At 39.2% G+C, this 17,734-nt stretch overlaps 1 protein-coding gene across 5 annotated transcripts in view; it reads right to left on the reverse strand.

The window, feature by feature from the left end:
- Positions 1–17,734, reverse strand: part of cadm1a (cell adhesion molecule 1a) — a 281,152-nt gene that overhangs the window by 44,611 nt on the left and 218,807 nt on the right. For all 5 annotated transcript variants that reach the window (XM_084388136.1, XM_084388134.1, XM_084388133.1 and 2 more), the window contains 4 exons: positions 17,133–17,270; positions 12,040–12,198; positions 5,562–5,658; positions 2,859–3,031 (listed from right to left, as the gene is read on the reverse strand). In XM_084388136.1, coding sequence (XP_084244262.1) covers positions 2,859–3,031; positions 5,562–5,658; positions 12,040–12,198; positions 17,133–17,270 — 567 coding nt within the window. The remainder of the gene's footprint in view (positions 1–2,858; positions 3,032–5,561; positions 5,659–12,039; positions 12,199–17,132; positions 17,271–17,734) is intronic.

Below are 17,734 nucleotides of genomic sequence, written 5' to 3' on the forward strand. Positions count from 1 at the left end.
AATGTTTTAGGTCAGAACATAATTAGACAAAAAAAAAAAAAACTTTTCCAGGCCTGGAAAACACTTTATTGTGGGAACCTTGATTCTTGACCCACCAAGAGTACAAAATCATGTTTGTGTTTGGGTTCAGTATGGCACTCTAAGCGCAGTTAAGGAAGTGTATTGCCGTGATCGATTTTTACTGGGCGGCTGTGAGATACCAAAGGAAAGCCCTCTAAGCATGGAGGAATTGTTACGAAGAGGAAATGTGAGCGAGGGTGACAGGCAGAGGAGGAGTGCGCAATATTAAAGGCCAGGGCTGTGAAGGCAAAGGTAGTCTTTATTAGGTTAGAGGCGCTCTGTAAACTTGTTACAGGCCGGTGTGTTAGATCTCATTCCCCCCGCAGGGGCATGCTGGGATGGGGGCCTTGGAAAAGTGTCTCAGGGAATGTATTTTTTCCCCATAACCAGTTTAGTGCCAGCCACCCTCCAAGTGTTCTCCATCACTTAGCTTCACAACAGTTGGGGAACAAACGCATTAGAGAAAAATTGCCTCTGCAGTACATCTGTTCTGGCTGTCTATCGAGGGCCCAGGAAGCTCTGCTACCAGAAATCAAGAATCTGATATCAACTCTAATGTGCTGAATGCTTTCTAGCTCATTCACAAGCAGACACTGTGGAACAGAAGAGTCATGCCCTTTTGAACTGAGGTGGCACAGATTATAAACAAAAAAAAAAGAAAGAAGTACATTTTATTTCAAAATGTTAAATTAAAGCTGAATGATTACGATAACTTGAATGAATAAACAAATAAAATGTTCGACAATTAAACAAACAAAGTGTAATTTTCAAGTCTTTGAAAAACTGATTAAAGTTGAAAATGTTTAAAAAATCTTTAAGTTGATTTTGATAAATAAATGAATAAACAAACTGATCAAATTTTGTAGATAATAAAATTGCTTATCGAAAACTTTGGGCCAGATTTAATAAACGGCAAATTAGCGTGAGAGTACACTGTGCACTTCCAAAAAAGCGCCGATGGGAGTGGAAAGTTCTGCGCGTGATCTACTGAAGAACACAGACGCAGTCGGATCATTTCCATAATGACCAACGCAGTCTACCAAGAGCAGTGCAAATTAGCATCTGGTTTAAGATTAATGTTAAATAATGGCACAAATACCAGCAAATTGACTAGCGTAAAGCTTAGTAAATTACCTTGCATGATTCATTTAAATACTCTTCTCCCACAGATTTTGCATCTGAAAGAGAAACTCCTATAGCATATGCAAAAAATCCTGACACTAGTTTAACACCAAAAGAGGGTTTGTGCTGGAGCAAGCTGTTAGTAAATCTGCCCCTTTGAAGCATAAATCATGCATTCACATGCCTAAATTTGTTCAGTCCAACTGAATCTTTTCTCTTGGAAGCTGCTCTTGAAACAACTAAAAACAAATATGTGCATGATCATTGGTTGTTAAAAAAAAAACAAAAAAAAAACATATGCATGCACATGTGCACGTGACCTCCTGGAACTAGTCATGCAGGAGAATTGCTGGGACTATGTTGGTGTGTATGATTGAATGGTGCCACTAGACACTTGAATTGCATCTAGATCTGCAGATTTATTATATAGGAGTGCTGAAAGTGTTAACAACCCTTATAGTGGTTACATAAGGCCATGCATGAATAGCTTCACAAATACCCTTCCAATATGCCATGCATTACATATGCCGACTGTATGAAAAAGTATCCTTACTGAGACAGCTTGCTAAATGCTCATTTTGCCTTCCCTTCTCTGTAAAGTAGAGCGTTTAATTGAACAGTGCCTCGACAGAATGGTGTAATATGCCAAGTATGCGAGAAGCGCTGTGGGTCTTGCGGAATGTGTCAGGGGCCACTGTGTTTGTAATACGCAGATGTCATCCTATTAATTTGTGGGAGAATAATTATAAGAATATAGAGTACCCAGATGTCACCAGCGCCTGTCTTTATGAATGTACATGTATGTGTGTGTTGAATATATTATAGTGTCACTCTGTTAACACAATGGAGACGCATGATGCTAGATTAAATGGTGACAGCCCTGTCGCGCAGTCCTGTTTCTGCATTAGCAATTCTAATGTCAAATATGTGGTTGAATTGTGTAGATATTAAAAGCAGCATCAAGTCATAAAACATTCTGATAAAGTGTTATTTTCAATGCTGTTTTTAATAGGGGAGGGATTTGAGCTCTTGCAGCAACATACGTGGCTATGTCACTCTCTCTTCTATTCTGTTGGTTCAACTGTCATGAATTTCTCGTGGAATGACTGCCAAGTTGCTCATGGGAGAAACGTGTGAAAAGCCTGTCGCAATTACTGGCGCATTTGCACTTCGTGCTGGGGCAAGTTTTTGGAACACGCACAACCCGGGCAAAGCCAAGTTTCTGTGGCGACCCACCGACAACATGCAATGTTCCCACACACACAGACACACAGAAACAAAAAGTTTGGCTTCTTTAAAGCTTATTCACAGTTTCATTTAATAAAATGACTTGAAATGAAACTGAATTAGTTGGGCTTTGCCTCCCTCGCTACTGACATAAACTGTATATCTGTTCACTTAAAGATCCTCACTGCAGCACAAATCCTTTTTAAAATAGCTCTGAGTCCATTGTTGCACTCTGAAAATGGACGACAGCAATTTCACCACAGGCTTAGTGCAGCAAAAGATATCAGAAGTAAATTCCAAGAGGAAAATGGTCAGATTAGAACGTGTCCTAGAGGAAAGGAAATGTCATTGAGATCAATGTTATTGACCCATGACTCAGATGGAGCGGTGAAGTGAGTGAAAGAGCAAGAGGTCGAAGAGACAAAACTAGTCGGTCACTTTGCACTTACCGCGCACAAAAAGGATGTAGTCATCATAGGCTTCACCCACAGAGTTAGACGCCACACATCGGTAAGTGCCGTTGTAGGACTTGTTCAGGTTCTCGATGAAGAGATCTGAGCCGGTGATAACTGCGTGAGATGGCACGTCATCCTCCACCCTCACCCAATTCACCTGTTGAGGCCTGGATGGAGAGACCGAGCAGAAATGACTTTGGCCTAGTGTTGTGTAGCCCAGACCATCAAGCCTGGTTCAAATCACAGCGTTTTCTGGTCAAGGGACCTGTCACTTAGGCAAAGAGGTTGTCTGACCAACAAGTAATGTTTTATGGGACATTTTACGGCAGGTAACAATACAGATCACAAACAGAAGTTGAGTCTATTTCAAATATTCAATGCCATGAGCCAGTCTATTCAGGATTGCAATGGCCATGGGATATCTGGAAATATGAGGGAATTTTAAATGTGTAATTTCCAGAATTTTATTTTTTTTCTAAAATAGCATGGAAATTTATTGTACAGAAGATGTGGGGAACCCTGCTAGTAATTCCTTGGAAACAACAATTGTAGCAGTCTGGGAACTTGTATAGATTATTTTATTTTCCAGCAGACTAATTATCTGTGCACTGTGACTGAATCCAGCAAATCCGACTTTTGGTTTTTGTGTGCAATTTGTTATGTTAATATATTAAATGTGTGTTGTTTGAGGCTGAAACAGCTATGAGGCCCAACCCTCAGAAAAAATGATCAGTTGTGGTCAGTAACACAGATTGTGGGATTCGACCAATGTCGCAGCCTACGGCACTGGCAAATGAACAACATTTTGGCAAAGTAACAAAAAGCGAAAGGCTGTGATTTTCTCTTGTCTGCCTCAATTAACTGCCACAGCGAGCTATCTCCTTTTGTTCTCTAAACACCTGAGCCGAGCACACAACAGCCTATTCTACTTTCACAGTGATGAGCAGAATGAACTAAACCTACTGTGGAGAAATAAAAGAGGCTCTAAACTCTGCTCGGCTCTCACAAGTTTCAATGGCACTGCTGCAGTGTAGTTATTTCCCAAGAGCATCTGAGGAGGCTTTCCCTTATTGTTCTGGTTTTTGTGTCTGTGTTTAAACGTACCATCCTCTGCTTAAAAGAGAAGAGAAAAAAAAAAACACTAAACAAAACCTTCACAGTTTCGAAACAAAGGATTGGTTCGCGTTCAATAGCAGTTGATCCTCGGCCACTGAGGACGGCAAAACAACATTTGATGGTGAGCAGCGAGTGGGGAATCTCAAAGAGTCTCAATCTGAGGTTAAATATACATGCGTAGCATAAAGATGCAGACGTTCCTGATATGGAAAGGGAGAAATGACCTAGAAAAAGTGCCTTATTGGGAGGAAGGCATGGGGAAAAACACACAGTGGAGGGGCTGCAGAGAACCTGGCGTGAGGCGGAGAATACAAATGGGATGGCAAGCCAAGCCCTGCACTGTCTGACAGTAATGACTGCAGCCCCTCTCCAAGCTTTAATGAAAATGACTTCCAATTTTCTGCTCACTGTATTGATTGTATTTTCATCTTTATTAAATGAATTCGGGTGGTGCCTTGTCTGCCCGCAGCATTTCAGTTTGGGTATGTTATGGGGCTTGTTGAATGTAAAAACACCTGAATGGCTTTCATTACATGTGCTCTCATTGAACTAACATTGATAACTTACTTTAGGCTCATGTGCAGTTGCCCCCAGAAATATTTGTACAAATAAAATATGTGATTATCTCTAAGCTTTTCTAAGAACTTTCTTAATTTTCAACCATATATCTATTGTTTTAAAAAAAAGATTTTTGTGTGAAATATTTTCCTTGGAAAGTGTCTGTTACCTTTATTTACAACAAATGCTACTTGGTTTGATATTCTGATATATGTAATGACATTCATAGAGTTTTAGTTTGTCTTAAGTGCCCACATTTTTTGGCCACTGTATATATTTTTGCTTGCAGTAAGGGCATATGCAAAATTATTATCATGACCCAAATAAATGATTAATAGTAAAAATATGGCAATCAAACTCAATCTAATTAATTTCAGTCTTTTTACACTCAAAACATTTGCTGCTTGTTCAATTTAAATAATTAAAATTAATAATTGCAACAATTCTAGCAAACTTTCAAATTCCATCATTTTTCAAATTCCATCACTTTTATTATTTGTTGTGTTGAGACTACATGACTTATTTATTTTGGTCTTAATCGGTTGTAGAGAAATCCAAATAAAATACATTGGAAACTTATTTTTTTTTATCTAATATTGCCTATCCATGTAGATGACCAAGTACTCAACTAAATTAAAATATCATTATTAATTTCATTTTACATGGCAGATAAAGTAATTAATAGTCAATATTTGGTAAAAATTGTTGTGGCGCATATGCACATGATAAAATTTTCATTGTGTAGAAAAACTAAATTAAAGTTCCTACAACAAGGCTATTTTTTCTTTTTTATTAAATGGCTCAAATGAAAGTACAAACTATCTTGGAATGCAGCTTGTTTAATCAGATCAGGACCAGAATTGTTGTATAATTAAGTCTATTGATACATGTTTTGCAATGGGTTTTGTTAGAGGACTGTTCTGCTCAGGGCCCATGACACAAACTGATCCAGATCAGAACAAACCATTGACATGTTGCCAACATAGTCAGTGATAGAACATATAGCAGAGAGATGCATCTTACTCTGGTTTGCCTTTAGCCTGGCACGTCAGTTCCAGATTCTCACCCTCTCTAATCGGGCCCGAAGGAAACTCCACCACGATCTTTACCTCAGGTTTATCTGTGGGGGAGAAAAGTAAAGCACATCAAGGTCTCGTGCCCCCGGGCTGCATGAAACTTTAAACAGCCTTGGCTTTGTTCAACGCTTATTGGATTGTTCTCAGCCATTTGAGTCGATTCTTCAGCATTACCATTGTTTGATGCAAAATGTGTGCATGCTTTTTTTTCTATTAACCTTTAGAGTCATTTAAACATAATCAATACACCCTGATGTTTGCCATGTATACAGTCAGAAGTCATGACATCACGAATGTCCATATTCAAACTCATTCCTCTTGCGCTCTCAGAATTGACCTTTCTGCTCTGTAAGTACTGCCCTTTCTCATTTCTATTAAAACAACTGGCCGCTCAATGGTCCTATTCTCCAGTGACTGGCAGCCGGTATACTGCTGGCTTTTTGCACCTTGCGTCAGCCTTGCCTCTCAGCCGTAGCTGCTACATTTAGCATGAAATGTGCACTTCTGCTTGGCAAGTCTCAGTTCTTTTCCAATTCAGCTGGGATTAGACTTCCTGCTGTGTTTGTACAGTGCAGCAGGAGGGGTGACATTCAAACTGACGTCGGACACATAACTAACGCTCTCTCACGTAGAAATACCCAACGCTGCGTGTCTCAAATAACATCGGAGGGGATCTGACATTAGGGGTTGCACAAACTAGTCGACTGTAATGCTCTGCCATGACAATTTAAGCTTGAAATCTTTGCAGCTCACTTTTTCACTCCGTTAACAAAAGTTAAAATGACAGATGAATGCATACTCTGAGAGCGATTCACAAAATATGTTTGTACGTTTGCTTGTAATGTACACGTAAGTTTCTAAATGTGCTGCTACATTGTAACGCACAAACATGCAGACAGTAGCTCGCACATCACGTGCAGATCGCGCGCACACTGAAACATTCAGTAGCACAGAAATGTATTGTCATTACTGTTCTGTGATTTATCATTAAAATAGCTTAGAAACAGAAAAGTTCTAGCATATATTTCTTAGTAAAAAAACCCACAGCTTCACTATTAGTAGAGAGATGCTGGCAGGTAGAATTAATTCACACGCAAACGCTCTCTATAATGCATTCAAATGTATGTAATATTTACTGTGCTACTTCATCTGTATTTGATTTAGAACGAGCAAAAATCTGTTAGAAACATAACAACCTAAAGACAAAAGAACAAAAATAAGCAGTTAAGTATGTAGGAGCAATAGCCTTGTGGGCAGTGCTGTGTCATACGCCATAGCTGTGCACAAGGGGTCTCAGCTCGAGGTTAAGGCTTATTTATTCATTAATGACATCATCAGCGACTAGTCAACGTCAACTAGACTTTAATCACATAAATGTCGACTTCCGAAGTTGTTCAACCCCTATCTGACATACACAACCATGCGGGCCGGTCATTCGCTCCACATTTGTGTAAGCACCTTGCATAACGGTATTACACCTGTATGCCAATTTCTGATATCAAATAAGATTTTGCGGTCTGTCTGGCGGTCTAATGACATGATGAAACTTAATGGCAAACAGCTTATATAAGAAAATCATAGAGACATTTAGCACCCTTGGCATTTAATGGACTACACAAGGCTGTTGCTCTGCTGCTTTTGTAGAATGTGTCACATATCAGGCAAATACTAAATAGGTTCCTGTTTGCCAGAGAGTGTTTCTACATATAAGGACATGACAGGCAAAAACAGGAAATGGCAACCTTTGTGTTATACTAAGTGTTAAGTGCAACAAGAAAATAATGCATTAGACACAAAAATAGAGCATAAAAAATACTAAGAGGCAAGAAAGTGTTACTGGCCTTTCATTAGGCATAATGGATCCAAGGAACATCAGGTAGAAAAATAGTAGTGACTGTACCAGAAACATTTTGAAGTGGAAATCAATATTGACCCCATTTACTTTCTCAATGCATGTTCTTGGTTTTATTGTCAATGATTCATCTCATTCATCTCATGTTGCAAAGTCAAACTTGTATGACTTACATTCTTCTGTGGAACACAAAAAATATATATATTTTGTCCATACTATGAAAGTCAGTGGGGTCCAAACAAAGAAACAGTGTTCAGAATTTATAAAAGAAAGTCCTACAGGTTTGGAATGACATGATGATAGTGAGTAAATGACAGATTTTTTATTTATTTTTTGAGTGAACTATCCCTTTAAAGTTCCCAAGATTCACAGAAGGCTGTGGTGTGCTTGCCAAGTTCACCACACTTATGTAAGTGGGCTCCACAGGAGATGCGTGCTCTGAGGTTCCTGCTGCTTCCTTGAAGGTATTCATCCTCTTAAACTGACAGGTTGTAATGGCTGAGCTATGCCTTTCCAGTACTACGCTCCAATGCAGGGCTGGCCGGCATCCAGCCCTCTAGTTTCTCAAAGGAACTCAAATCTAATATTCTCCCAGTAATGGAGCTTGAAGTGGCATTCCACAGATGCTTATGCGACAGCGTTATGTGTATGTTCAACAGAGGTGCGGGAGATATTAGAGCTGCTCCCACGTGCAACTTTAATGACATCACTGCACTCACTTTGGCAAGCAATGTGGGTTAAACAGTAGACATGCACTGATGTAAAACAGTGGGTTTGTAATGTTGTAATAGTCTAGAGTCATTAGTATGTGTAAATCAGGATAAGCAGCAGACCTTGCGTTGGAGGCAGGTCATGCATAAGGGCAAAGGAATTTACAAAAAATCCACACAGAGAGATGCTAAGTGTCCCTGTGGAATCAAAGGGTAAAAGATTATTTTACTGAAACCATGTCAAAGTTGCCCACAATAACCACCAGATCCTACTCTTTCAATTTTACCAGCTCTTACGGCACTTTGAATGGACTGGATTCTGAGTGAACGGTGACTTCACTTTGACCCACAGATTTCACACTTTCTTGGATTTTTTTAAAGTGCACGAGAAAAAAAAAAAAGCGTCAATGTCCTGACATGATTTATCACATTATTTCGGGACTGATGTTTCAACTGGCTTTTTGGCAATCACTAAATTTGTTGAGTGCTTTGCCCCACTTGATGCTTGTTTGACCTCTTCTATCAACAAAAAGTGATCTGTTGGCCTTCTATCTTTCCAAATTACACCCTGTCAGAGCTAACATTTCTGTGCCATGATGGACAGCCTGGTCTGAAGTGAGAGAGAAAGAAAAGAGCACCCCGCTCAGAAGTTCTCTAAGAGGAATATCCACCTGTTTGTCTCAGCTCTATGGAGACTCCTTCCATTTCTCCCCTTGTCATCTTCAAACTCTTCGCATGAAAGGCTCTGAGTGAAAGTTTCTTGCTTTGAAGCTTCCTCTGCATTAGTTCCTTTCCAAAGCTCTCTCTCTCCTGGCCACGCAAGCATTAAATCCACGGAAAGCAGCGCCACCGGCCTCCGGTTTCTCACTAGCTGGTGCGCCGGACAGAAAAGGTCACTCTAATTCTAATAACACAATTATTGACACGAGATATTGTTGTCATTCCTTACCACCGCCATCACGAAGCATTTAATTTCCCTCAAGCTGCTGAACTGCACAAACTGTTTGCATTGTGTAGCTATCAATATTTCTAGCTTATTTAATATCCACAGCAATGTTTTTCTATTTTCTATTGCAAAAATGTACTCCATTAAGTCTGCCTTCACTCAATGATTTTTAACATTGATTGTTTTTCCAGTTTCAGCAGAACAATTTGAAAGAAGAGTGAGCCAGACAATGACTCTTACACCAGCTCTCCCCAGAGCATGACAAAGGCTGCCTGTGAGCACGAAATCCAGTTAAATAGCATAGACAAAATGGTTTTACATTTTTCTGCTGTAAGTGCCCAAAGCCAGAGCCCAAATAACATGCAGTTTTTGGAGATGTGTTGTCTTTGACAAAATAAGGTCAGGTAAAGCAGTCTTTCCAGTGCTCTTCTAAACCCTGTGGCAGGCAAGACTAACCAAGAAAAATATGCTTGATGAGGACCCAAAAATCGTATCTGTATCTTCGGATGAAGACAGTGCCCAAGGCTCTCATCCAATCAGAGGCAGAATCTCTGTCACGACTGAATCACCAAAGCGCAAAAACACACTTAATCTTTCATCACAGGCCAAGTTACATGGCTGGACTAATGTCTGCTCTCACAAAGGAAAGGATAGACCTGACTGATTTAACAAGGACAAAAAAATAACTCCAAAGAGAGAGAGAGAGAGAGAGAGAGAGAGAGAGAGAGAGAGAGAGAGAGAGAGAGAGAGAGAGAGAGAGAGAGAGAGAGAGAGAGGCCTTTATCTAGTCAAAACTACGACATTAAGCATATTTAAATGAATAATAATGTTACCACAATAGTTCTAATTCAACAATACTAATTCTATATCAATAAATTTCAAATGCTGTCACACTGTCTTCTGCTCGCTCACATTGTACATAAAAAACATGAAATTAAATATAAAATAAAAAACAAACAAACACCATTATCTACTCAAATATACATAAATGAGCCCAAACATTATGAACACCTGCCCAATATGCTGTTGGTCATCCACATGCTGCCGGTCATCCACATGCTGCCAAAACAGCACCGACCCGCAGATACATGGACTCTACAAGACCCCTGAAGGTGTCCTGTGGTATTTAGCACCAAGACATTAGCAGCAGATCCTTCAAGTCCTGTAGGTCGTGAGTTGGAGCCACCGTGGATCGAACTTTTTGGTCCAGCACATCCCATAGATGCTCAGTTGGATTGAGATTTGGGGAATTTGGAGGCCAGAGCAACACCTTGAACTCTTCATCATGTTCCTCAAACCATGTGTGCAGTTTGGCAGGGTGCATTATCCTGCTGAAAGAGGCCACTTCCACCAGGGAACACCATTGTCATTAAGGGGTGTACCCGGCCTACAACAATGTTTAGGAAATTTAGGCACATGTCAAATATACGTCGAACATAAATGGCCGGACCCAGGGTTTCCCAGCAGAACATTGCCCAGAGCATCACATTCCTACAGTACATCCTGGTGCCATCACTTTCCCAGGTAAATGGTGCACACGTACATGGCCATCCACGTGATGTAAAAGAAAACAGGACTCATCGGACCAGGCGACCTTCTTCCACTGCTAGAACAAGGTCAAGTTCCGCCCCTCACGTGCCTGACTGTAAGCGCTTTAGATGGTGGACGGGTCAGCATAGGCACTCTGATTGGTCTGTGGCTACGCACCTCCATTAAAGCAGAGTGCGATGCACTGTGTTGTGCAACGCTGCCCATAATTAAAGTTTTGTGTGACTTGTGCCACAGCAGACCTTCAGTTGGTTCAGACTTAACCTGGAAAGCCTTCATTGCCGTCGTGCATCGATGAGTCTTGGGTGCCCTGCACCCTGTCGCCGTTTTGTGGTTTGTTGTTCCTCAGATTACTGTTGGTAAATTCTCACCACTGCTGACTTGGAGCAATCCACAAGCCTTGTCATTTCTGATGTACTAGCCATAACAATTTGGCCCTTATCAGGTGGTGGGGTGGTGTGGCGCAATGGATAAGACACATGCCTTTGGTGTGAGAGACCCGGGTTCGAATCCACTGTGAGACACCAATGTGTCCCTGAGCAAGACACTTAACCCCTAGTTGCTCCAGAGGCGTGCGACCTCTGACATATATAGCAATTGTAAGTCGCTTTGGATAAAAGCGTCAGCTAAATGAATAAATGTAAATGTAAATGTTATCAAAGTCACTCAGATCTTTATTTCTGCCTATTTCTCCTCCATCCAACACATTGATTATAAGAACTGATTGTTTGCTTACTATCTAATGTACCCAGACCTTAAAATGTAGCCTTGTTAGGAAATGACCAACGATATTTGCTTCACCTGTGACTGGTCATAATGTTTTGGCTCATCAGTGTATAACTTTAAATATATTTAAATTACTATCTGATATTCACATAATAAAATAAAATAAAATAAACAATATATCTAAAGATATCACTTATATCACATATACATGAAACATATACATGTTAGCTTTTGCATCATTACATTTTACATACAAAGATGTCACTTCAAATTCTTTTCACATAATATAATATTAATATTTAAATCTATATCTATATTTAAAATGCTGTCACTGTACTCCGCTCACTCACATTGTAGTTCAAAAAGTAAATAAATAAAATAAATAACACCATTATCTACCTGGAGAGATCTTTTAAATATACATTACTAATACTTAATATTCACATAATATAATATATAATTCAAGAATATAATATTAAAGATTTAATTAAATAATAGTAAGTCTATATCACATTGTCCTATAAAACATTTTGTACTGCCAAAAAAACCTTGATCTATTCAAAGATATCACTTTGAATTAACAAAATATAATAATAATAAATAACAGTAATATTATATTACATTTTAGTGTGGGCTCACTCACATTGTACTTCTAGGTACTTCTGCGCCTGGAAGTCCTTGACCGCTGGATGGTCGACAATGCAAACCACAGGAACCCCATCATCCTCTCTCGTGACCGTAAACCTCAGCCAGCTCGTCACAGTGAACATCCTGTCATACGTGGTCTCCACTTTAGACTTGCCTGTGAGAAACAGAAACCAATGAGAGACAAAGAATTAACAGCTTTCATTATCATCTCTATCAAGAAACCATGGGTGGCTAAGTGTATTGAAGTCCACAGTATATGTTACACATCCTGTGAGCCATAAAACAAAGCAGATCCCTTAACGTCTTGCACATATGTGACATATGGCGGCTCACTGCAGCTTATCAATGACATGTGTACAGTAAATGGCCCCCTGCAGCAGCACCTGAAATGTGACCATATGGGAGGGGCCATGTGGCCCGAAAAACAGCCCTAAACCGCTTCCTGTCGAGGCTTGTTATGCAGCTGTCACTCATTGGCAACTGTGTGGGCTGTGATAGTGTGTTTGTGCTTTATGAAGTGAGATATAATGGCTGTAGTGGACGCATCTGACCCGTAGCCCTCCTTCAGCATGCATCAAGTGGGCATGAAGAACACAAAAGACTCAAAGTCATTGTGCAGCTCCAGACAATAGCCCCGCAGCACCGCACAGACCTCCATCACTCAATTACTGCTCTGGCCTTGTGGAGAGAAACAGGCGTGGGTGGAAAGCGAGAAAGGAAAAGAGAAGAGGTGAGCGAGAAAGCAAGAGAGAGAGGGACCTATTGTCCTGTTTGTGTTTTTGTGAAGAAAAAAAATTCCACTTGACCATTAAAAAAATGAATTCAATGTGGGAATGACAGACTAAAAGAAAATAAATACAAAAAGTTGAGTCTGACAGAGGGTAAAAAAATTACACTTTATTATAGGTGAAGTTTATGAACCTTTTCAAAGCGGTTTCCTTAAACACTCCCCCACCTTCCGCAGATAGACTTGTACATTCAATGTTGGACCCCACTGACTTTCATTATATGGATAAAAAAAACTGTCTTCTTTTGCTTGGGAAGTTTTGGAACAATGTGACAGTAAAATTCTTTGATCATGTAAAATGTAATTTATTCCTGTGATGCAAAGCTTAATTTTCAGCATCATCATTACAGTCTTCAGTGTCACATTAAGAAACAGTTCTTATTATCAAAATTAAATCATTACACTTGCTTACAGCAAATGAGCAATAAAGACTTGTTTGGTCCGTTATTGCCATTTATGTGTGGTTTCTATATTTCTTTTGCAGTTTCTATGTAGATTACATCTATCGTTTGACTGTTATAAATGTTATCAATAATCCACAATGCTAATTTTACAGAAAATCATAAAAACACCGGAAACGATCTCAATACTCCAGATGATTTTTTTTTTTTCTGACAATTCCTTGTCTTGAGCATTCATTCTCCCTGCATTCAGCATTATCAGCAATGAATGAATAGTCAGACAATCATATCTCAAATAAGAGAAGACACAGAGCTCATTGAGAGCCCAGAAGCACATCTATATTCTCCCTCACAATGCCACAGTCACTGCTGATAAAGAGATAATCACAGGTCAATCACTGTCATTCAGACATTTCTTCATTTCAATAACATCTCCCTTTTTGAAATGCAAAGGAGCTCTGATTAGTCCCGATCTGCAGCGATACAGTGGGCTGAATATCAAAAGAGATCCTGTTCCCTATTGAATTCACCATTTCTTCCATTTTTTTTTGCTCTATAATTTGCCCTCCCCCTTTCCCCCCCATTATTCAACACCTTCTAATGGAAAGTCACTCCCTCGAAGAGGGCAGTCTAGAGATCTGGGGCCAATCGTGTATTTAGCAAACTTCCTTAAAGCCATTACAAATTCTGAATCAAGCCATTGTGTTTCAGCTGAGCTTAGTTGGCTAATTAAAATGAGATTATATTTTTAAGCAATGACACAATGAGCAGGCCGTCGTCGTCTGACAGGAAGAAATTAACAACTTATTGTTTCTCGATGTTTATTCAGCTTGTCTTATGAGACAGGTGTGTATCAACAATGGAGCAGGATGTAAAACAGAAGTACTAAATGCGGCACAGAACACGAATAAGACTGGGAAGGTTGTGTTTGCGTGAGCGAGAGGGAGAATGAGGCAGTACATCATGGGGGCGGCTGAGTTTACATTCTGGGGCTGTATGGGTGTAACCTTTAAATGATATTTAAAAAAGCCTGATTATCCTAGAGGTAATTAGGCTGAATGATAAGGACATTTAATTAAAAATAAATCCGAAAAGGCGCAGGGGCCAAAAGCAATTTCCAGCCAGTGAGTGCCAGCGTTGCACTGCTTGTGTCAGGAGAGGAGTCCCTCGGTTTCTTCGATCGCTTTCAACTCCTCCATTCAAACCATTTCGCTATACAAGAACAGAATATTCATGTCCTGCTGTCCATCTCACAGAGGCGAACTCCTTCTTCTTTAGCGCTACATTTGTCCAACTGTCCAATAATATATTGATGTTACATAAAAAACAAAACACCCACTGACAAATGAACAGAACAATGCTTTGTAATAGCTGCTGAAACTCCCAGTGGAGAGAAACGGAAACCCCCGACTGAGCTTATCGCTAATTACCAAATGAAAACATCCATCCAGGACTCCAATTTAGCCGTCTCATTTTGGGTAGCTGTTATTAGGACAGCTTATATGCAGTAATTTGTACATAATACGCAAATTGCCTGTGTCTAGACGACTGTGGGTCAAAGGTACGGCCTCTCACTCACCCTAACGGAGCGATATGGAAAATGAGCCGAGCTTCTGTGAGGAGCGTTCAGGTAAACAGATGTTGAAAAGGAGTTGCTGAGTTTATAATTAGTACTGTTTTGACAATTTCACAAGACATTCAAAGATCAATAAACTTTGGACTAAAGTATGCGGAGAAGGGGTATGTCAAATGATAAATGTACACACTACCGTTCAAAAGATTGGACACACTTGAATGAACTTGTGTTTCTCATGATCTTAAAAACTATTTGATCAAAATGCTTTTGCTTTAATACTTGAAATGAGTTTTGTAGACAAATATTTGGTGCCTATGTAATAACTGAGTAAATAACTAAAATGAATACACACACACCCCAATTTAACAATTTGGTTACTACTTTCAGTCATTTAATAGTCTTGATCATAGATATCATATATAAAGGCTAGATGTCTCGTGCGCACTGCTGGCCAATGGAGGTCGACGTCCGCACGTGGCGGCCATCTTGCCACAGTGTACTCGCTCACTACTTCAATGGTGCATGTACTTTTAAATAACCATAACTTGCTCATTTTTCTACCGATTTTACAACGGTTTGGTTTGTTATAAACGTCAGAGATGTAGTTATGACACTGCATACATACACTGCATACATATGAAAAATTATAACATACATGTTCAAGCATTCGGAATTATAGCCACGTTAATAACGTTTGTAAGAAACCAAACCGTTTGTAAATCCGTCAAGATTTCAGCGAGATAAGAGGATTTGTGTGCGTGCTGATCATTCACCTTAATGCACAGAGCACTGTGACAAGATGGCCGAACGATGATGCCGGAAGTGACTGCGCCATAAGACATCTAGCGTTTATATATGATATCTATGGTCTTGATGACATTACTCTTATTCTACAATAAAATAAAACAAAATAGTAGGAGGGACCAGACTTTTAGAATATAAGATAATAACTGTTTTCTATTTTAATATATTTTAAAATGTAATTTATTCTTATTCTTGCTGAATTTTCAGCAGCCATTACTCCAGTGTTTAGTGTTACATGATCAGTGTTGGGGAAAGTTACTTTTAAAATTAATACATTACAATATTTTGTTACTCCCTAAAAAGTAACAAACTGCATTACTTAGTTACTTTTTATGGAAGGTGATGTTACACTATTTTTGCGTTACTTTTTCCTCACCTGGGCTGTGCTTGCTTGCTTGTTTTTTTTTTTAACAACAAGTAATATTTTGGCAAAAGTAAAGGCCCTTTCACGCCAAAAGTGAAATGAATACGGTAAGCCTAAAGCTGAAATGAAATGCAAATTCACGCCTGTAGAGTAGAGGGCGCAGTTCAAACAAACCTTTTAGTTCTGCTTCCATTCTGGATTGCAGAAGAATAGGACGCAGAAGAAGAAAGTTTAACACTCTTATTTCAGCAATAAAAACAGTAACACAAATTTAAACATACATGATGTTTATCTAAAGTCAGTTTTGCTTAGCATGTTTGAATTGGATCATCGAAGATCAGCAGCAAAGACACATAATAAAGTGAGATTAAATACATTAAGTATATGTGTGTAATTTAACATTTAATTATTGAAGGTTTGTGTTATATTATGATTTTGCATTTCACTGTTTTTATTCATTTTGAGGAATACTGAATCTTTTTGTGCAAGTGAAATGAGTAAATGCATGCTCACATTAAGTCTAGAACTACAATAACCATCATATTCACACAGCATCTCTGACTCCCCATTTCTCTCAACATCGGGACGAGAGAGGTGTCAGTCTATAAATGGGAAAAAGTAACTTGCGATACTTATTTTAAAAAGTAACTCGGATATTTTGTTGTTAATTACATAACTTGTGTTATTTGTAATGCATTACACCCAACACTGCACATAATCCTTCAGAAATCATTCTAATATGCTGATATTATTTATCAATGCTGAAAAAGGAACCGTGATTATTAGGATTCTTTGATGAATAGGACGTTCAAAACAGCATTTATTTAAAATGGAAATCTTTTAGTAATATTATAGATGTCTTTACTGTCACTTTTGAACAAATTAATGTGTCCTTGCTGAATAAAATCAATAAAAAAATAAAAAATGAATCCAAACTTTTGAACAGTGGTGTACATTAATGATCGGCTAAGCATTATATAAATGTAACAATTTGTGTTGCTAGTATTAATAAATGTTGTTATCTAGTGTTTTCAATTAAAGTATCACTTTTCAATATATACATTATCAGAGGAAAGTGCACAAGCTATGGTTTGCAAGGTAGAAAACCTGGTAAACACCTGGTTTGTTTGTGTGTACACAATGTGACTTTACCCACCCTGTAGCTCTTTTTCTCCTTTCATCCATTTGATTGTTGCGGCGGGTTTGCTGCCCATGGAGGTGCAGGTTATCTCCGTCTCGTTGCCCTCGCTGACGATGTCCTCACGGGACTCTATGATTGGGTTTCCTGGTGGGACTGAGAGAGGACAGACAGATTTTACAAGGTGGTCTGTAAATCAAGCACCACTATACTCACATTCATCCCAGGGTGCATTGATAGCCAACACAGACACTAACACTGAGGGATGGACACATCATAGAATATGAAGGGGTGAATGTATTAATTCTCGTTTACAAATGACATAAAGGAGGGTACCCAGACAAAGTACATACTGTGATGAATCAGAGGTGACTACAACACGATTAGTAATGAACAGAAAGCAACACAGCCAGTTGGCTAGACTAAAACTACTACAACATTATACACTGACCTGGATAATTGTGAACGTTCACAGGCAATATGTAACAAGGATAACGCCCTTCTTCAAGCACTGCAACACAGTGATCTAACCAGACATGACGTGACAACACTGCGACGTGATACAAGTATCTTTTCCATGTTAATCAGAGTTTTTGTTCTAACCAGCCGTGACAGCGAGT

The sequence above is a fragment of the Rutilus rutilus genome, assembly GCF_951802725.1.
Source record: "Rutilus rutilus genome assembly, chromosome: 18".
NCBI lineage: Eukaryota > Metazoa > Chordata > Actinopteri > Cypriniformes > Leuciscidae > Rutilus > Rutilus rutilus.